The sequence below is a fragment of the Durio zibethinus genome, chromosome 16 (genome assembly GCF_047325235.1).
Source record: "Durio zibethinus cultivar Kanyao isolate XHJ-2024 chromosome 16, ASM4732523v1, whole genome shotgun sequence".
Taxonomy (NCBI): domain Eukaryota; kingdom Viridiplantae; phylum Streptophyta; class Magnoliopsida; order Malvales; family Malvaceae; genus Durio; species Durio zibethinus.
In genome coordinates, this window is record NC_143177.1 from 904277 (window position 1) to 925332 (window position 21056).

At 28.8% G+C, this 21056-nt stretch overlaps 3 protein-coding genes and 1 pseudogene across 6 annotated transcripts; 1 reads left to right on the forward strand and 3 right to left on the reverse strand.

The window, feature by feature from the left end:
• Positions 1-86: 86 nt before the first annotated feature.
• LOC111292891 (protein pleiotropic regulatory locus 1-like) lies at positions 87-4698 on the reverse strand. The gene is made up of 17 exons (XM_022885518.2): positions 4409-4698; positions 4275-4299; positions 3950-4070; positions 3659-3740; positions 3373-3438; positions 2899-2980; positions 2419-2511; positions 2189-2252; positions 1988-2073; positions 1765-1866; positions 1529-1612; positions 1284-1344; positions 1124-1190; positions 939-1016; positions 776-840; positions 565-642; positions 87-477 (listed from the first exon to the last, which is right to left on the reverse strand). The coding sequence occupies exons 1-17, from the start codon at positions 4540-4542 to the stop codon at positions 305-307; spliced, it is 1461 nt and encodes a 486-aa protein (XP_022741253.2). The 5' UTR covers positions 4543-4698; the 3' UTR covers positions 87-304.
• A 496-nt stretch (positions 4699-5194) lies between these two features.
• LOC149514191 (uncharacterized) lies at positions 5195-8950 on the reverse strand. Of its 3 annotated transcripts, XM_089744988.1 has the most exons (6): positions 8831-8895; positions 8610-8743; positions 7613-7773; positions 6819-6856; positions 6384-6578; positions 5195-6276 (listed from the first exon to the last, which is right to left on the reverse strand). In XM_089744988.1, the coding sequence occupies exons 2-6, from the start codon at positions 8710-8712 to the stop codon at positions 5727-5729; spliced, it is 1047 nt and encodes a 348-aa protein (XP_089601114.1). In that variant the 5' UTR covers positions 8713-8743; positions 8831-8895; the 3' UTR covers positions 5195-5726. The 3 variants fall into 3 exon arrangements, with proteins under 3 accessions (XP_089601114.1, XP_089601113.1, XP_089601115.1); XM_089744987.1 differs by having other exon boundaries at positions 8610-8950; XM_089744989.1 differs by having other exon boundaries at positions 6414-6578; positions 8610-8920.
• A 6155-nt stretch (positions 8951-15105) lies between these two features.
• Positions 15106-16543, forward strand: LOC111298295 (translationally-controlled tumor protein homolog; annotated as a pseudogene). The gene is made up of 5 exons (XR_016328470.1): positions 15106-15313; positions 15630-15703; positions 15799-15871; positions 15967-16124; positions 16218-16543. The product of XR_016328470.1 is annotated as a translationally-controlled tumor protein homolog (transcript).
• A 221-nt stretch (positions 16544-16764) lies between these two features.
• On the reverse strand, positions 16765-18391 carry LOC111298576 (universal stress protein PHOS34-like). The gene is made up of 4 exons (XM_022893302.2): positions 17946-18391; positions 17568-17662; positions 17349-17470; positions 16765-17052 (listed from the first exon to the last, which is right to left on the reverse strand). Exons 1-4 carry the CDS (start codon positions 18121-18123, stop codon positions 16965-16967), a joined length of 483 nt encoding a protein of 160 aa, XP_022749037.2. The 5' UTR covers positions 18124-18391; the 3' UTR covers positions 16765-16964.
• Positions 18392-21056: the final 2665 nt, after the last annotated feature.

The following is a 21056-nucleotide window of genomic DNA, read 5'->3' on the forward strand; positions in this document are numbered from 1 at the left end:
AACAGTTGCTTTTGGATATGATAGTCTTGCCTTAACACCAAAACAGGTTCAATGAGTGTACCATTATCGGGGACTTTAGCTAGGAATTGACAAACTGTTTTTATATATATAGTTGAAGCTAGTAGGATTTGAACCCCGTGATAATTGAAACCGGCAAACTGTTTTGTCTCTTAATCAAAGATAGTTTTTGAGAAAATAACCTTCTCATTTAGTTTGGCTGAGAATACAACTAACTTGATCGCAATTTCTCAAAAACATTGTACAAAACTAGGATAGGTCACCAAGCAGACAAGCAGAGATGTGATTAGAACCGGCGAATATCCTTGGGTGGTTTGAAGTTGAGAGGATGAGTTTGCTCAGTTGCGCTTTCATCTTCTTTCCACATTTTAATGGTCTTGTCTGCTTCACAGGTAACCAATCTTGTACCAGTTACATCATAAGAGAGAGCATATATACCGGCTTCGCTATCCAATGAGCCTGTAACAAAGCCTCTCACTGTGTTAGAAATCTTCCCATTGTATAATCAATAAAACCTCACCGAAAAGAATCCAGAAAAAAACATACCAGGCTGTACAATTGTCTGAACTTGCTGAAAATTGTGACCACTCCTCCAATCCCAAAACCACAAGCTTCCATTGTCACCTTCGATAAGTGGAATGGGTAAATGATTAGAAGCATTGCTTACATATTTACAGGTAGGTCAGGGAGTACATGATACACCAAAAAATTCACCAAGTCAAAATTATTTGAAATGAAAACAAAAAATTATAAGCACCTCCAGTAGCCATTACACCATCCTCATTGACAGCCATGGTATTAATTATAGTCTTCTGCTGAGAGCTGCTCCAGAAACACAAACAAAGATACTATGTTAGTTCATTAAAAATACAAACACACGTCTAGAATTCCAGAAATGAAGTAAAATTGCTTTCACTTACAGCATATTGTGTAAGAATTCTCCCTTTGGAAGACTGAATTTCTTAATGTTGTCAGCTGATGCAGATGCAAAAGAATGCCTGATACAGAAAAGTTGAGAAACATTAAGAGCAGAGAATAGCAACGTAAATACAGCCATAGCTCCATTTTTCACATAAATTAATAATTAGGATGTAGGGGCACATACTCTTTAGGATGTGGTGCCATTGCTCGCACAGACTTCTTATGGTGTGTTAGAGTTGACATCGTTTTTCCTGGACATCGAACAACCAACATGTTACATATGGAATGGAAGAAGATGAGAAATAAAGAAACAAAAAAGGAAATGTCACATAAGTTTAATTTACCATATCTAAGGTCCCAGAATTTTATGGTTGTATCATGGGAGCCAGTAACAACTTGTGGATCCTGTAAGATGAGAAGCATAATTCAATTAAAAGATAATCCATTAGCCCAAAACACAATTACATAATACGGTTAAATAAAAGGAAATTGAAATTAAATTTCCTGCAACCATGTAAGGCAGAAAATTAACAACTTAACAATTTCTCATGTTAAAAGGATTGCGAAGGAAAGAAAAATGTCTTTGTACCATTGGTCGAGTAAAAACTGAGCAAACGGTGTTATCATGCCCAGACAATGCAAAAATTTGCATCTTGGTGCGAATATCCCATACCTGAAAATTGTGGTCCTATCAGATACAAATTTGATTTCACGACTCCAAAATCAGCATAAACCATAAAAACTCAATTACATAAGCGGCTGAAATCAACTTGTATTGAAAACAATAAATTATGAGTAGTTTCTATATGTTGAAAAATTTCATACCCGGCAGACAGAATCACGTCCCCCAGTTAGCAAAATGTCGATGGTGGGATGAAGTGCCAAGCAATAAACACCACTTAGGTGACCATGATAAGACCGGATAACCTATAGAGCAAGTTATAAGTTTCAATAACAAGAATGATGCCAACAGTTGGAGGGGATAAAAATTACTTCTTATGTTCTAATTCATTACAGATCCAAAGCAATAAGTTTATGTGGTTCAGACCTTGTTTTGTTCAAGGTCCCAGCATTTAACTTGCTTATCATCACCAGCAGAGAACATATATGTGTGTTTGCTACTGACAGCAAGGCCTGTGAACAAAATATATCTTTCGAATCATTCCAAATCTATGATTGAAAATCATCATCCACAGCATGGTTAGCCAGTAAAAACTATTAACACCTGAGAAAATTGCTTAAAACAAACCTCGTATCTGTTCAATGTGTCCAGTTAGTGTGAGCTTTAGCGTTCCACTTGCTACATCCCATATCTAACACAAACCGAAATTAAGGCAAAGAAAAGACAAAAGTCATTTTCAAAAAGAAACGGCTGAATTTTCAAATCAATATCCAATTTATAGAGCTTACTTACTAGGAGAGGAAAAAGAAAGAGAGAAGGAGAAAGAATTGATAACTTCCAATTGCACAATTATATACCTTGATTGTACGGTCTGCAGAACCAGTACAAAACCAATTGTTACTTGAATCAAAGGCCACTGATCTCACCCATCCCAAATGCCCACTGATGACCTGCATTACCCATTTAAACATGTCAAGTAATCTGCAGGAACTGGAATGTAGCCATGAAAGAGGTTCAACAGGAGGAATTCAACAAATGAGATAGACTGCACTATCACAAAAGTGAAATTAGTGAATAATACTCTCGATGTAGCTTATCAACATGTTTATCTAAAGACTAGGACACACATATCAGCATGATGGAGAAGAAAGATGCAGGCCACTAAGTAACCCAGTGGAGGACAGGGAAGATGTCCAAAAGTGTTTGTGTGTGCCCCCAAGGGGAAACAAAAAGAGGAAAAGACAAAATTCTATTCTATTGAACATGACCATGAAATCAACAACATAACCGACTGACATTGCTATCAGCAACCATGTCATAAAGAAAGAGATTCTCACCCTGTAGTTCTTCCATGGTCGATGCCACATGGGACGTGGCCATTTGCTTGGGATTCTTTCTATTATTGCAGAGGTTGTTAGCCTGTCACATGAAAGAAACCATAAATCTTCAAGCTACATTGTCCTATATTTGCAGGATGTGAGTGGCATGCCATAACAGAACAGACTTAAATGGTTTCACCAATTTGTAAGCACTTATAAATCAAATGAACAAATAAATCCTGCCATATGGACAAGCCACAACATATTTCTGCACATTCACTTACAAACCTTACTGCATGCCTAAATACTGGTAAGTGAATGATAAATGAATTGATAGGACTAATTGCAACAGAGATCAATTTCCACATATGAGAGCATGTAAGCAATTAAAAAACCCATCATGGGAAAGAGATGTATTAAGGCACAATAAATTGCACAACTTATAAAATTATCAAGGAGTCAGAAGACACAAAACAGGGAGCGAGAGAAAACCTTTCAGAAAAGGGCGCAGAAGCAGAAACCATGGCAGAGCTTTTGCCTGAAGTACCAAAATCATTTCTGGGAACGAGGAACGAAAGAGAAAAAATTTAGTACGAGCACTGAGCAAACAGTTTCTTCTGCATAGTAGTAAAGGGTTCCGATAGAACAAGGATGCAGAGACCTATATGTCTCGGGATCAATCCCGTTCAACATTAAAACCAAAACCCACATCTGCCATTTCATTGAGGGAGATGATACCAGAATCAGCATATAAAAAATTTAGAGCAAGAGAACTTACTGTCCCTTTGGTTGCAAAGATGGACCAACAACCAAAGCATTTTGAGTCCCTTCCCTCTGTGAATCCCTACAATCTGCTGGACCTGCTCCATTAACCATTTACAGATACAGCTACACAAGTTTCAGCATAGGCAACAAGCTACTAAAATATACATAAGTGGTGACTTGCCAAAATCATAGTATCTAACATCATTAAGTACCAGGCTACTCAGAACAGACACAACCAAGAAACTTAATTGAACAATTATCAAGCTAAAACCCTTCATTCTATTCAATTGTATAAGAATATTACCTGTAAGAGCAAGGGCATTCGAAGGCGCCAGACGTTGATTCCCGGCATCAGCAGAGCCAGAATTGACTTGCCTCGATGGTTTACCAGGCGAGCTTTTAATTCCACTATACTCAACATTTATCTAACAAATTTTAAATCAACCATCTATTTATAATCCAATAAACAATCCACATTATAATAATAATTGAAACAAAAAAAACTAAATTCAAGCAAATCAACGTTTATCTAACAATTTTTAAATCAACCATCCATTTATAAATCAATAAGCAATCCACATTAATAATAATTGAAAAAAAAAAACTAAATTCAAGCAAATTCGACTAACCTTGTGGCTCATGCGAATTTTTTTGCTGCATTCCAAAATAGAAACTTTAGTTTTCAAGTAGGGTTTAATGAAATTTGAGTAAATAAATGAAAAAAAAATTGTAAATTTTTTATTATGAAGAAAAAAGTTGCAACCTTTCGGAGTCAGGAGCAGCGAATTGACCATGGGTAGGGCTAAAAAGATCAAGAGAACGTTTTAGGGATTTGAGGCTGAGCTTCTTCAATGACTGCGGCTCCACTGGCTCCATCTCCAGTGTTGGTCCAGGCATCTTCTCCCGATTTGGGAAATTTGTGAGATTAGCGTTTCAGGTGGAATTGAAACGAAAAGGAAATTCTTAATCCCTAAATTCTTTTATACCTTTTACATTTTCTTTTAAATTTTAATGAAGCTCGTGATAATTTAAAATATGATAAATTGATAGTGTAAAAATAAAATATAAAAAAGTTATATTTAAAACTTTAATAATAATTTTATATAAATTTAATAAAATTAAAAATATATTTTTTATATTTTTTATATCAATATAAATTATAACACATAATTTTTTATAAAATATCATATAAATATATAAATTTATATATTTTATACGATATAATTATACCGGTTAAACCTACTATTTAGATGAAGTTTTTGTTTTTTTCACTTGAACTTGTTATAATAATTACCTTTTATCATTTAAATTACAGCTCTTATTAATAAAATAAAATTTGAACTATTATATCTTATGATATAGATCATCATATAGAGAGTGGTGTTTTGGTAAATCTCATAATTTTTTTAATAAAATCTCGTTACTTTCTTTCTCATCTACATAAGCAGTTCTTTATTTTGATACTCCAAACCACCAGCACCTTGAGGAACCAAGCCATTGCAGGAAGAGTTTCACCTTAATGCCTGGAAAGCCAATTACACCATAAAAGTGGAAAAAGAGAACCAAAATGCATGCCAAACACACATTTGATAAGCTACCCTCCTATATCCTGTCAAATTTAACTCACTCCAGTGAGAAAATAAGTGTTCTAACACATCATTTTTATGATAATGCAAGAACTTTTGACAAAATCTTCTTCATGTGCAGTTTAGTCATGCATATTAATTCATCATATAGCAAAATCATGTCAAATACAAAGTTTACACTACTCCAAGGCCGTGAATAATGGGCCAGAATCAGTTTTCTAAAAAGTAAGTAATGGCAGAAAGTAAAACCATGGCAGAGTTCTGTTCAGGTTTCCCTTGGAACCCTATAGCCATTGCTGCATGCCTTTATTTTTTAGATGCCAGGATGTCCATTCCAAAAAGCTTACTTATATGACGCTGAAGAAGAATCCATCACATCCGATAGATATTCAAAAGTTGCAATGTCATCACTTTCCTGTGAAGGACGAGGCGGATGAATTGCCGCCGGTGGTTCATTCTGAGAGGTTATGTTAATGGAAGCCAGGTTGATAGGAATCATAGTCTCTTTGAATGTGGGTGCTGCATGCCTTCTATGGAAGAAATCTCTAGTCTGTTCAGATGTTGATGTTGCAAGCCTGTCATGGAACAAATTCCCGGTTGGCTCGGAAGCTGGAGCTGTGTGCCCTTCATAGACGACATCCATAGTTTTTTCAGATGATGATGCTGCATGGAAGAGATCCTTGGTCTGTTCAGATGATATGCATTGAAGGAATACCTAGTCTTCAGAGATGGAGACCCTGCATGCACCACTGGATGCCCAATGGCTTCATTTCCCAGAAATCCATTGAATTCCCTCCTGCCAGATGCCATTGAAGCGAGTACTGCTGGTGATGGTGAATTGCGAGATGGTTGCATCAATGGAAAATTATTATAATCATTTCTACCAGTGCAAAACAAACCAATTGAAGAATTAACAGGAAGCCTATTGCTTGCACTCCCCAAGAAGCCATTGGAGGAAGAGTCATGTATCATTGAAGCATTTACAGGTGTGGGTGATGAATTGCTAAACGGTTGACTCCTCCGAAAAATTGGATCATTTCTATCACTACAAGGCAAACAAAATAAAGAATTAAGTTAGAAAAAAAAAAGTTGAGCACGTAAAAGCAATATGCACACTAGAAAAATAATATTTCAGAATTTACATATTCTAACCCTTCATCACTTAACAGATGGCGAACATACTCCATTTCCGCTACATTTCCTGAGGCTGCAGATGCAATGGTAGTGTGATTGGCTCTGATAATATGGTCATGTATTCCAGGAAATTCAACAGGTTCGGTCCGCAATGTATGACGACGACAAATGACATGGGAAGCAGAAACCTCTCTGTGCATCAATGGCCTAAACCTGTAGAAGGAATCAAAGTTCCAGGAAGATGAAATTCAAAGCAGACTCCTTGCTTTGCAAAATTGCTAAAAATGTACTAAACCAACAGTTTCAACATGTAAAGAGGGATACGTCATATTAAACAGGCAACACATTTTGTATATTAGAAAGATAATTTCCCTTCTGAACAGCAACATATCAACTGCAGATGAAAGCAAAAATAACTAAATAACTCCGACCAAGAAAAACATGCTCGCTTACCGTTCATTAATGAGATAAGAATGACACTCGGATTGTGGCTGAAAGCATAAAAAAAACTGAGGTGTAAGAATTCCATTGAAATGAAACATAAAATATATAAGATCATAACGTCACATCCAAAACAAATTGCTGCCATGCCTGACAAGTGACATCAAGCCAGCTACAGCAATCAAATTGCATAGATCTGCTGGCAACAGTAAACAGTAATTACATCAAGCAAATGATTGATAAGTAATGGAACTATTCATTCATTCCTGCCCTTCACATTAGGTAGATACATCCCAGAACAAGACTACAATAGCGAGCAAACAGAAAAGTTTCCTTCCTACATGTTGAAGATATAAAATCAAATCTAAGTATCATTTTTAGAAAAGCAAAACCAAAAAGGGTACAAACCTGAGTATGTTAGCCTTTTTTTGGACAAGAAGGGCGTTAAAATTAATCAAAATGACTCCATCTCTTTCACAGAAACCCATTTTCATTCAGATACTTATTGCTACAAGACAAAGTCTTAGTACAAGGTTTTGTTGTTCAAAGTCCTTTTGCTTATGTGAAATTAGTCTCCACTTTGACTGTATATTATAAGGAAGAGACTGATCAAAGAAGGAAATTATGCTTTTTTAAGCAATCAGATTTTGACAACTGCAGCATTTGTAGCATTTTCCCAGTTCCTTTAAGGAAAGGAAACGGAAGATTTATGGCGCTACAAATAGTTAACTCACCAAAAAAATTTCTATAGTTAAAATAAATTTTAGTAAATAGTATGAATAGATTCATAAAATCTTTGTTTTTACACTTGGATTGAACTGCAGAAACTCATCATCATCATCGGCCTCCTCATCAATGCATTCTTCTAGAAAGGTATTTGGAAAACGCTTCCACGTGCCATTTTCATATTGTCGACAATTGGGGCATTGCATCACACCACTTGCATTAAAGGCAGAACCAATGCAGTCTGACAAGAACGAAAAATAAATTCAAAAAAATTTAAAAGAAACATGAAATTAATACATTCATAATCATTAGAATATGATTCCATCAATAAAGAGTTTTCAAGGATTCTTTTCGTCCAAGGTTCAGCAAGGTCTACAAGTAATGAATGGAGATGATAGATGGATTGAAAAGTAATGGAAGAGATTTCAACCTATTAGAATTAATCAATTTAACTTATGATTCCATCAATAAAGAGTTCTTAGGGATTCTTTTTGTCCAAAATTCAGCATATTCCAGCTTTTAATAACAAACTTTTTCATTAAATTTAAGAGCACTTAAAGCTTCATCCCTTCACTTTAATGACAAATAAAGCCCCAAATTCATAAAAAAAAAAATTTACATCAAAGCTATGAACTTTATTAGATCATAGTCTCACAACTTACGTAACTAAATTTAATAATTTAAAATATAATACAATGACATAACACAAATACGATACAAAAAATAAATTCTAACAGCTTTAAAATTTTAATAATAATTATATATAAGTTTAACAAAAAAATTTGTATTTCAAATTTTCGTTATATAAATTATGACATATAATTTTTACGTAAAATATAAAAATTATATATATATATATATATATATTTTTTTTTTTAATATTTTATATTATACAAATACACGAATCGTCTTATCTATTATCTATTATCTATTCGTAACAAAGAAAAAAAAACTAATAGAGAAATTAAAAAAAAAAGCCTTATTTCTATTTATGACAAACAATCAAATATTTCTTATCACTCAATTAAACAGCTTATAAAAATAAAAAATAAAAAACAAAAGCAACAAAAATATTACCAAGGTGAAAAACATAGGAGCAACGAAGTCGAACCACAGTTCGATCAGAATTGTCAGATGCACTGTCCAAGCAAATAGAACAATTATCCGTTTCAGCTGCCATGACAAAAACCCTGTTTCTCTCAACAAAAACCCTGTCTCTTTCAATAAAAAACTAATTAAAACCGAGAATTTTAGGTTAAAACTAAGATTTTTAGAACGGGATTTAAGGATTCCCATACTCTCGTATGATTTGGAAAGCTGGGCTGGTACAGTGTTTCCGTTAAAGGAAGGTTTTTTTTTTTTTTTTTTGTTACTCATTTTTTTTTTTAAAGAAAAGTGTCGACTGAAAGCCCTCTTTATAGTTGTTTCCGTACATTCCGGTGAGTCAAAGGATATAACGATTGTTGTGTTCTATTTTGTTCTCGTCGGAATAAGGAATGACATGGCAAAATTCATAAGAATTAAAAAAATTAAAAATTCAATTTTTTTTATTTTATTTTGGGATCAATGTGAAATTTACGAAATATTGCAGATTTATACTATTTATGTCAAAAAGTACTCCTAAAATTTTAAAAATTTGACAACTTTTTAGTGTACGAGTTTCGTGGGCTTTGATATGTGAGGGTTAGGTATCAACTACTATTTTCTTTTATAATGAGGTTTAGAGTTTGTAGTATCTTATTTATTATTTACTAGATTTATTTGAGTAGGATTTATTTTGAGTTTTGTTTGAGAGAATTGAGAATGGCTTAATATTATTTATAATTATCAAAATTGGATCGGACATTAAATTATTCAAGATTTCAAATCATCGAATCAATGATTTAATTATTGGGTTAATGGGTTAATTGTCAATTTAATAAAAAATATTATAAAAAATATAAATATTTTAAAATTTTAACTAAAGTTATAGTTTAATAATTCAATCATAAAACTATAAATTTTAAAGTATATCATAAATTATAAAATTTAAAATATAAAATTCATAAAACAATTAATTATTGGTTAGAAATGAAATTATTTAATATTTTATTTAAATCATATTTTATATTTTAATAGTTAGAAATAATATTTATATATTTAATAAATATAATAAATAATAAGTAATAAATAATTATAAATAATTATTATTTATATTTATTAATATATAATAATTAATCTTTATGTAATAATATATATATAATTAATAAAATGGAAATATTTATATTTATATGAAAATTAGTAAAAGGAAATTAAAATCATTTTTATATTTTTTATATGAATGTATTGTTTTATTAATTTTACATATATATACATTTTCTTTTATTAATTATTTTCGATCATGGTCAAATAATTAATATTTTTATTAACATTTTATTTTTTATTAATTTTATATATTATTATTTTTAATTATAGTATCAATTAATAAAAATTTTCGTTATATCAACTTTTTTAAAAAATTATTTATTTTTATATATGTATAAGTTTTTTTATAATATCATTATTCACATGTCTCAAAATATGCTAACATATCATTAATATAAGGATGCAAAGGTTTTGATTGTAGAAAATAAGAATTTGGGGACTTATTTGGATGAAATAGTAATATAAGGTTTTAATTAGCTTATTTTGAATAATTGAAAGGTTTCTTTTTTCATATTTTACCTAAACTTATTAGTTAGTATTGAACTAGTCCGATTAAAAAAAATCACCTGATTTACTGATTTATTATGTAACCGCCGATATATAATGGTTTAAAGAGGTTTAATTGCAAAAATTAGTCTAATTACATAACCAAATCTGTTTCAATATCAGTTCACTAGTTCATCTGGTCAGACCAACAGTCTAATCTGATTCTAATAACTATGATATTATCAGTTATAGTTATTAGAATCAGATCATACCAACGATCCAACTAGTTGAACCAATGAACCAATATTGAAATTTATCTATTTTAATACTTAAATCAATTTTACAATTAAACCACTTTAAACTATTATAAACTAGTGATTTACATAATAAACAAGCAAACGATGTGGATTATTTTTAATTAAACTAGTTCAATACTAACTAATAAGTTTAGATAAAATATGAAAAAACATTTTAAGTATTCAAAATAATCTAATTAAGCCTTTATACTCCTATTTTATTTAAATAAGCCCATTAATTCTTATTTTCTACTATCAAAGCCCTTGTACCATTATATTAATGATATATTAGTATATATTGAGACATGTGGATAATGACATTGCAAAAAAAAACTTATGTAAAAATAAGCAATTTTTAATAACAAAAATTTTATTAATTGATATCATAATTAAATATAATTATATAAAATTAATATATAAAATTAATAAAAAATAAAATTTTAATAAAAATGATTAATTATTTGACCATGATCGAAAATAATTAATAAAAGAAAATTTATATATATAAAATTAATAAAAAAAATCTACATTCATATAAAAATATAAAAATGATTTTAATCTCCTTTTTACTAATTTTCATATAAATATAAATATTTTATTTTTTATTACTTTTATATATAGATATTTCTTTTTTATTACATAAAGATTTATTATTATATATTAATAAATAATATTTATATTTTAATAAATACAAATAATAATAATAATAATTTATAATTATGTATTATTTATTATATTTATTAAAATATAAATATTATTTCTAACTATTAAAATATAAAATATGATTTTAATAAAAATGTTAAGTAATTTCATTTCTAAATAGTAGTTAATTATTCTATAAATTTTATATTTTAAAAATTACAGTTTATGATGTACCTTAAAATTTATAGTTTTATGGTTAAATTATTAAGGCTAAACTTCATAAATATATCCAGTAGTTAAGGCTAAAATGAAAGTGTCCTATGAGGTTTAAAATGTAACATTTAACTATTTTATGATTTATTTTATTTTTTTAATCTAAAACTATTACTTTTTTTCTTCTTTTTTATTTGAATTCATACTTTCTCTCTAAAAATTTATTCTCTCTCTCTAAAATCAAATCAATTCTCTCTCTAAATCTAGACCAATTCATAAATAATAAACTTCAAATCATTAGAAAATATCCATTTTATTGCAACAAACAAAAAAGTGCCAATAATTAAATCAATCCAAAAAATCAAATTCCACAATATAAGCAGTAAAGAATTCAGCAACAAAGCCTCAAACAACTTTAAAACAAAACCAAAATTTCAACCAACAACCTTAAAAAAATATATATAATAAAAAATTTAGTCACAGAAACCAGAAATTACCACCAAGGCAAGAAAACAAAAAATTACAGCAACAAATACATAAAGTTATGAGATTGAAGGTTTGCTCTTTTGGGATTTAATATTATAAATAGAAGAAAAAAGCATTGCTAGTGTAAAGGAGCAAAAGAATAAGTCCTTGGGAGTCTTGACAAGGTAACAAATAACAACGGAGGTAGTGGGGTTGTTACCAGTTTCTGGGTTTTTGAGTTATGTTGATTTAGTGTTTTTTCTTAAGAGTTTGAAGATGGTTAAGAAGCTTAAAAAGTGGTAGCAATTTTTATTTAGTACTTTGATCTAGGTTTATGCTGGAGACTTAGAAAATTATAAAGCAAAAAAAATATGAAGAGAGAAAAAGAGGCTTTACTTGAAGTTTTCGAAAATAAATGGATCATAAATTTAAGAGCACTTCAAGATTTCATCCCCTTCAATTTAATCTTATGACAAATAAAGCCCCAAATTCATATAAAGTCTTCACCAAAGCTATGAACTTTATCAACGCATAGTCTCACAACTTACAAATTCGAAGTTAGATATAATACGAGACAATAACACAACATAAATACGATATGAAAAATGAACACAAAAATGACAATTTAAAATTTTAATATTAACTATATATAAGTTTAACAAAATAAAAAAATATTTTATATTTTCATATCGACACGAATTATAACACATAATTTTCGTATAAAATACGATATAAATATATAAATTTTAATATTTTATATGATATTAATACACGAATTATCAAATTTAATCGTAACAAAACATAAAAAAAACCTTAACAGAGAAATTAAACAAAAAACCCTAAATTTATATTCCTATTTATGACAAACAATCAAATATTCCTTCAAAAAAACTTTATTAATCAATTAAACAGCTTATAAAAAAAAGAAAAGCAACAAAAATGTTACCACGATGAAAAACATCGGAGCAACGAAGTCAAACGATGGTTTGATCAAAGTTTTCACATGCACTGTCTAAACAAATTGAACAATTATCTTTTGTCGCCACTACTAAAAAAAAAACCCCTCTCTCTCTCTCTTAATAAAAAACCAATTAAAACAGAGAATTTTAAGGCAAAAGAAAGATTCTGAGAGCCAACGTTAAGGATTCCTATACTCTCATATGATTTGAAAAGCGATGCTATTACAGTATTTCCATTAAATGAAGGTTTTTTATTTTTTTGATTTAGTCCTTCGTTTTTGAAAAAGAAAGTGTTGACTGAAAATCACCTTTCTAGTTTTTTCGGCACATGCGTCAAGTCAAAGGAAGTAACAATTATATCACGTTTGTATCCAAATAAAAATATAATGACGTGGCAAAATTTACAAGAATTAGGAAGATTAAAAATAAAAATTTTTTTATTTTGTGATCAATGTAAAATTTACAAAATATTGTAGATTAATATTAATTTTATTAAATTTATCATTATAATTTTAAATTTATTTATTTTTAAATAAAAATAATAATGAAATTTTACTATATTAAAAAAACTTATATTAATAGAATATTTTCTAAAATATTTTAATTTTGTTAATTTTTATTTAAAAAATCAAAATATAATGATAAATTTTAATATTAAATTTTATATAAAATTTTTATTTAACAATAAAATTGAAATCGTTTCATTAAATAAATTTTGTAAAATTTTTAATTAAATAATTAATGAAAATGAAAATTGAATCAAACTCTACTCTTGTAGAGAGCAATTTCATACTTCTCACAAGATAAATTAAAATTATAGAAATCAAAATTTAATAAATTAAAGTACAAACATATTTCTACATTAAATTTTAACTAGAAAAATTACCTAGTCACACTAGGTTGTAAAATTTTTTTATTTTGATGAAATACAAATTTGTTAATTTAATAATAAATTAAAATTTATTTTTTTATATTTTGTTAGTTTTTTATTTTTAGAAAATATAATATTTAAAAAATAAAAAAATCAATGTTCTAATTGTGTAACCCAATTACAATTGGAAAGATATTGGCTTCTATTTTAAATAAGGGAGATTACTTTAAAAAATTGTAAATTAAATCCAAACTCAATAATACAAATATAACAATCCAACCTACTGATACAATATTTATTTATTATAAATATTAATAAGTTATCAAATCAAAATCCATTTGTCTATGAAGTCAAAAGCCACTAATATCATCACCAATTCAACTTCAATTTTTTAAAGAAAAAATAAAAAAATTTATTATGGTAAGAGAGACATTATAGTAATTTTGACCAATTATAAATGAAAGGCATTTTTGTAATAATGGCTAGAAGAGGCATTTTAGTAACTTTGATCATTTATAATATAGGGGTATTTCAATAATTATAATAAAAAAGAGATATTATAATAATTTTAATTAATTATAAAAAGGGATATTATAATAAATTTAGACACGTACTTTCAATTGTTAAGTAATTAAAAATGTATTATGATTATTTCCAAAGAAATTTTGATTGATTATGAAAAGAGGGGCATTACATTAAATTTTTACACATGTCAAGCAATAAGTAAATAATTAGAAGGCCATAACTGTCATTTCTAAATGGGTTTATTTTCATTATATAGTTATAAATTTTCAAATAAAATGACATATGTCAACCTCTTATGAACTAATTATAAGGATATTTTTGTAATTATAATAAAAGATATTATAATTATTTTGATCAATTTTGATGGAAGGGTATTTTTGTAATTATGATAAAAATATTATAGTAATTTTGATAAATCATGGTAGTAAGTAATTTTTATAATTATAGTTAAAAAGATATTATAGTAATTTTAGTCTGATACAATATGAGAAATATTTTCGTAATTATTACATGATATTATAGTGATTTTATATTTATAAGAGCTTTTTTATCATTTGAGAATAAAAGATATTACAGCAATTGGACATTTATAAGCGAAGTTTTTTTGTCATTTAACAAATGAGGAAAATGATAGTAATTTACATTCCAAAGAGGGATATTTTTGTTAATTAAATAGGAGGACATTATTGTCCTTTCAGACACATACAAGCAATTGGCCAAATATTGAAGGGTAAAATTATCATTTTATGATAGGTTACTTTTATATATAGTTATAGATATAATTTATTAAAAAAAATTAAATTCGACAAGGCTTGAAAATTCTAAGAGCAAGCAACATTTAAACTAGGTTGGGCTTCCGGACTTGAATGGGCCTATCGGCTGAACGGCTACATCAGCACAATCCTATCCCTATCCCAAGTCAAGCACACACTTGTCCCTGCTCCCAAACGACTTAACAACAGGGATTCGTTGTCCAAGCTGAGCCCTACTCAAAAACCCTCGGCGATAAATATACCAATTGTCCACTCTCGTTCGAGTTCTTGCCTTTTGCGTCTCTTTCTAATCGAGTGTTAACACTTCGCTTCGATTTCTCAAAAAGAGGGACTACAATCATGTTGGTTTACCGGGATCTTCTTTCCAGTAAGAACTTCCCAATAATTTCTCTAATCTTGATTAGGGATTTTGATTGATTTCCTTGTTTTTAGTTTAGTTTAAAGCCTGTTAGATTTTGTTTCGATAATTTAACCAATGAATTAGAAATCCTTATGAAATTTAACATTGACAAATTTTAGTTACTGGGTCTGCAAATTGTGGTGATCTTGGCGTTTTTAAAGCTAAAAAGTACAGATCTTTTATTACTATGATTAGGTTTATGTTGTGTAACTTCATTGGTGCAAGTGTGTTGAACTTTGTGGGGTCAACTGTTGACTTTTTTAATTGTGGTGATGAATTTCAGAGGATGAGCTTTTTTCTGACTCATTCCCATACAAGGAAATTGAGAATGGGATGTTGTGGGAAGTTGAGGGAAAGGTTAGTACTTTGTGTAATTGTTATGTTAAAGTTTTAGATTCTTTGTGATGGGGATTGGAATTTAACTGTAATTTCTTGTTTTTGCTGCTTTCTAGTGGGTTGTTCAAGGAGCTAGTCGATGACCAAGCTGTTAAGGTCGTCGACATCGTTGACACCTTTAGACTTCAGGTTGGTTGGTTTTACTCTTAAAAGTAATTCTTGCCTTTCAGTCTTTGATATTTTTGAGGTAGAAGTGTGAAGAATATATTTTGTATTGCTTGCAGGAGCAACCTGCTTTTGACAAGAAGCAGTTTGTAACATTCATGAAGAGATTTATCAAGAATTTGACACCTAAGTTGGAAGGAGAGAAGGCTGAAAACTTTAAGAAACACATAGAGGGAGCAACCAAGTTTTTGCTTTCAAAGCTCAAGGACCTTCAATTGTGAGTCATTCTGATCAGAGTATTTTGCTTTTATTTCATGAATTCTTTTCAGTCGTAGGAAAGAAAATGAAGTTTATGCATGTTTTGTTGCAGTTTTGTGGGAGAGAGCATGCATGATGATGGCAGTTTGGTGTTTGCTTATTACAAGGATGGAGCTGTTGACCCTACATTTTTGTACGTTGCTTATGCATTGAAGGAGGTCGAGTGCTGAGTTTGAAGCAGAACTGCTTGCTATAGTTCTAGTGTACATTATTGTTTTTCTTCTTTTCTATCTTTTGTACCCTCAGATAAAAACCTTACGGCTGCTGTTTTGTTTTAACTGATGTTTTTCGGACATGTTTTTGGCTTGACTAAATTATTGTTCCATTTATCTTTCTTAATTTAATTGATATTGTCTTTAAATTAGACAATTTTGGCAAGTGCATGACAGAATTCCTAAAATTAGCCAAGGTTGGATTAATTTTAATTTATGTTTGTTGTGTTTGCACGCAGACATAATGATCAAACACGTAATGTCAGATTTAAAAAAAAAAAAAAATTGACTCAGCAGAGTTGATTTTAATAAGTTATTTGATGTTAATTTATATTACATTTTATCATTGCTCTATTCTATACAGTGATATACTGGTAAGTCTCATTAAGGTTTCATTAAGTTTATAAGAAACTTGGACCTAAGAACTCTTGTACATAAATACCATAAGAAATTGAGAAAGCAAATGAACCAAAAGAAAGGAAAATCAATAATTATTTGAAGAATGTTATTGCTCCAAAATCTAAAGGCGAAAGTCAAAGCTAAAGCCCCGCTAAATTTCCGGCCTTATTGGAAAGCAGAGATTTAGCTTAAACCTTTTCCTTAGGCTTCTTCACTATCATTACAGAAAAGTGAGCATGGTGAGCATAGTAGTCACTTACGCTGCCCAAAACCGCCCTGCATGTGGATTTGGAAACAAAGAACACCAAATCAGATGTCACCCAAAAAAAAAAAACATAAAAACTTGCATTTAATTTCTTCATTTCTTAAAGCATTGGGATCTTTTTTCCTTTAATACGGTCAAATCTTAAGGATGTAATTCCTAAATCGACCTATTACGTTCAAGATTTTACTCTCGAAATACTTCTCACAAAAAAATGGAAACCTACTTGACATTGTAAAGAATAGGACCATGTAAATGTTGTCACTCTTTTCACTTTTTAAATCAAAAGCATATTGCGGAGTTATCATACCTCTTCACAATTCCATATCCATGGCTTCCCATTACCAAGATTGTAGCACGGTGTTTCTCTACAGCTTCACACATGACATTTCTTGGATCACCTTCTATTACTTCCACACTCACATTATTCAACTGCACAACATTTTAAATTCAAAAGCAAATATTAAAATCTCAATATCTCTCAATGTTTTCAAGAGAAAAATGACCAAAAAAAACTGTTATCATTTACCGATTTTTTCTTGCATAACTCCTGCACTTTCTCTATCATCCTAGTGACTGCCTTCTTTAAATCAATCTCAACTAGCGGTATAACATCCGCAGTTGCTGCATTAAACAAAGTTACACTTAGCACATTTTTTTAATAGTCAAGACTCAAGAATTGAGCTGTGATTTTATATCGAAATACCTTTTTTCAAAAGATAAAATCGTGAGAGCAGACTTTCGAATCTCATGAGAAACAATATCTTATAACGGACGCGGTTTAACTTTCCTTACATTAACACCCAAACATATTTGAACTTAAACTCAAAAACACAATAATTAAGTACGTAGATGTAATTTGCTTGATTGATACGAGAATCAAAGTACATGAGTTATATGTTCTTACCAGGTCCGCCAAGTCCAAGAACAGAAATAGCATGGGGTCGGGCGTGAATAACGAGGAGCCGGAAAGGATGGTTGGAGCCGAAAGGAGTGAAGAAGTGATCAAGGGTCCATTCCAGGGCGTACAAACTGTGCGAACTATCGTCCATAGCCACCAGCATGATTGGTTTCCCTTGAACCATTTTATTACATAACTTTAAAAAATCCCACACCAAACCTCTTGTTTTGTCCCGAGTTTCTTTGTTCTTTTACCTCTATTGGAACACATGCAATTGAGTGAGTTGCTGCTGCTGGGTTTTAAGCTTGTGGACTGGTCAAACCGGTCGCTGTTTTTGTTGAGGTTGTTGCGGCCGTGGACTCGGTTTCTTAATTACTAGACAGTTGAGAGAGCTTTAATTTTCCATATATGGTTACTTTTTAAAACATGTCATTAACATCACTGAAATTTGAATTGGCTTATTCTGGCTTAAAAGCCTAAATGCTGTTTACCAGCAACATTTATTTTCGTTCAATCAAAGCTTAATCCGGAGTGACATAAATATTTAAAAATTCAATTTGATAAAATTAAATGTTTAAAAATTTAATTGATTCAAAATAAAAAACAAAAAATTCATGATTTCGTTGATTGTAATAAAATATAAGGGATTTAAATAATTATTAAATTTTTATTTGTTTTTTGACCTTTTTGCCAAAATAAAATTCTATACATATTACTCTTTTCGTTTTAAAATATTTATCATGTATTAATTTTTACGAAATTTAAAAAAAATGATTTTAATATATTTAATATTAAATTTTAAATTTTTTTATAAAATTAAAGTTTCACAATTTTTAATATCAAAAAGTAAAAAAATCATAAATTTTTTTTTTAAATATAAAAAGATAAAAATTTTAGATATTCAAAAAATAATAATAATAATTTTGAAGCATCCTAAACAAATAAATAAAAAAATAAAACAGAGAAATTACGTATGATTTGCTTAATGTGATGCTTTGATATAACAACAAAGTCAAAACTTGTTGGCATAGTTAATTCATAATCTTACACAAAGTTATTTAGATAATGACCCATACCATATCCCAAGACATGGGATGTTGATGGGAAAATTAAATATTGTACTCTCTTGCCCAACTTATGCTCATAAAAAGAAAGATATGTAAACATCTTGATCCAATTCATAATTGAAGCTATGCGAATAGCAAAAATTAGGTCAATTAAACATTAATTTGTTTGTGCTTCACAATCTGATACTCTATTTGTTGTTGTTGTCATAATTGCAGGATAATTAAGACTCAAAACTAGCAATTGATTTGGAACTCATAATTTAATTTAATTAATTTATATAATCATTATAAAATTTATATATAATAGATTTGAGATTCGTATCGTAACACTTATAATCTCATATTTTATTCTCAAAGTATAACTTCTAAGTAAAAAAAAAAAAAAAAAAGGTAATTGCTTGATTTTGTGTAGACAATCATGTATTTTTTAAGTTGTCAATAATTAAATAGATAATCATGTATTACTCTTAAAAAATATATATATGATAGATATGAAAATTTTAAATTTTATCGAGTTAAGAGGTTATCACATAATTTATTAGGATATATTTAAAATAATAATAAGTTAACATAGGTTTAAAAAAATATATGTGATAATATTTTAATTCCACTTATAAATTTTAAAAGCTTCACCGATTGTTTATAAAAGAATAATTCTTAATCTGATATGACAAATTCATAATGTTAAATTTTGTCTTTGACCATCGGAAAATGAAAATTTTGAGCAAAATTTGAGCTTTGATTTTCAAACATATATTTATTATTGAATTAAATGTTCAAGTGCTATAATATTAATATTTTAAGTTTAAGTCTTGTTTCTTTTATTATAAAAAAAGTTTAAGCCTCATTATAGGATTAATATCATTCATCTTAGTATCCTTCCCCTTTTAAGGCAAGAAACAAATCCATCTTTGGAGGTTGAAGTTGCTCTACTTCCTAAGTAAGCCAAACAAATCTAGTTGATTAAGTTGATAAGCATGGGTTAAATCAGACAACATTATGACAAAACCTCCAATATTAATTGATTTGATTTGATTAATGACTTACTACCATATAAAAAGCTTGTAACATCTCTATTGAGTTAATTTGCCATTTTATCAATTAATAATTACTACTAAATATTTGGTATACTAGAAATGATGTCAAATTAGCTAATTTGATCAAGAAATAATACACTTTAATTCAAAATATATATATTTTACTAATGATAAGAGATTAAATTATATCGATGTAAAATAAATTATTTTAAACCCTATTTATAATTTTATATATAATTAATATTTTACAAATGATTATTAAATTTGATAATTTATTCGTATTTATTGTACATATAAAATTTTGAATCGATCTAATATTCTTATTATTTGGATTGGGAATAATATTTTTTATATATATTATCGGTTAAAATTTTATTATTATCGAATTAATATAACAACTATATGAGGAAAGCATAAAATTCAATAATCAAATTAACAAAATATAAACTTATATAAAATTAAATTAATTTTAGATCCATATAAGCATATTCTTCTTTTTACTAATAACTCCTTGATAAACTTTATTATATCTCACCCTCACATGCTTTAAGTTAAAGCAATGATTTAAAGAAGTGTAATTCAAATTAAGTTAGGCGAGGTTAGGCTGCATTGAAAAAGGTTTTTTTTTTTTTTTTTTTAGTTTGACCCACCTTGAGATCCAATCAGCCATCAAGCTTCTTCATGTTGGCCACAATGACCAAAACAACACACCTTAAAATAAAAAACATATTTCTAACTTCTAAGGCTAATAAATATTTTTTTAATGGGTCCATTTAACATATATTTATAAATATTTATTTAATTTGTTATTATTTAAAAAAAATTTTCATTCAAAGTATTTTTTTATCAAATTAAAATAAATGCATAAGGTTAAAAAGAAATCTTTCAATGAATTTTATTTTATATGTATCACATAAAATTCACTTACTAAAAGACAACATGTTTTTTTTTTTACTTTTAGATTGTTGTTGTCATTATTTCTTCCATTATTTTTATATAAAAAAATAATGTAC

Coding starts and splice junctions, on each gene's coding strand:
- LOC111298576 (XM_022893302.2), bottom strand. CDS start 18,123: ATGGTTCAAGGGAAACCAATCATGCTGGTGGCTATGGACGATAGTTCG. Junction 17,471..17,567: donor AGTTATGCAAGAAAAAATCG/GTAAATGATAAC, acceptor AATGTTGTGCAG/TTGAATAATGTGAGTGTGGA. Junction 17,053..17,348: donor GGATATGGAATTGTGAAGAG/GTATGATAACTC, acceptor ATCCACATGCAG/GGCGGTTTTGGGCAGCGTAA.
- LOC111292891 (XM_022885518.2), bottom strand. CDS start 4,542: ATGCCTGGACCAACACTGGAGATGGAGCCAGTGGAGCCGCAGTCATTG. Junction 4,071..4,274: donor AAATTCGCATGAGCCACAAG/GTTAGTCGAATT, acceptor AAAATTTGTTAG/ATAAATGTTGAGTATAGTGG. Junction 478..564: donor TCAGACAATTGTACAGCCTG/GTATGTTTTTTT, acceptor GCTTTGTTACAG/GCTCATTGGATAGCGAAGCC.
- LOC149514191 (XM_089744987.1), bottom strand. CDS start 8,712: ATGGCAGCTGAAACGGATAATTGTTCTATTTGCTTGGACAGTGCATCT. Junction 6,579..6,818: donor TCTTATCTCATTAATGAACG/GTAAGCGAGCAT, acceptor TTCCTTCTACAG/GTTTAGGCCATTGATGCACA. Junction 6,277..6,383: donor CATCTGTTAAGTGATGAAGG/GTTAGAATATGT, acceptor TTTGCCTTGTAG/TGATAGAAATGATCCAATTT.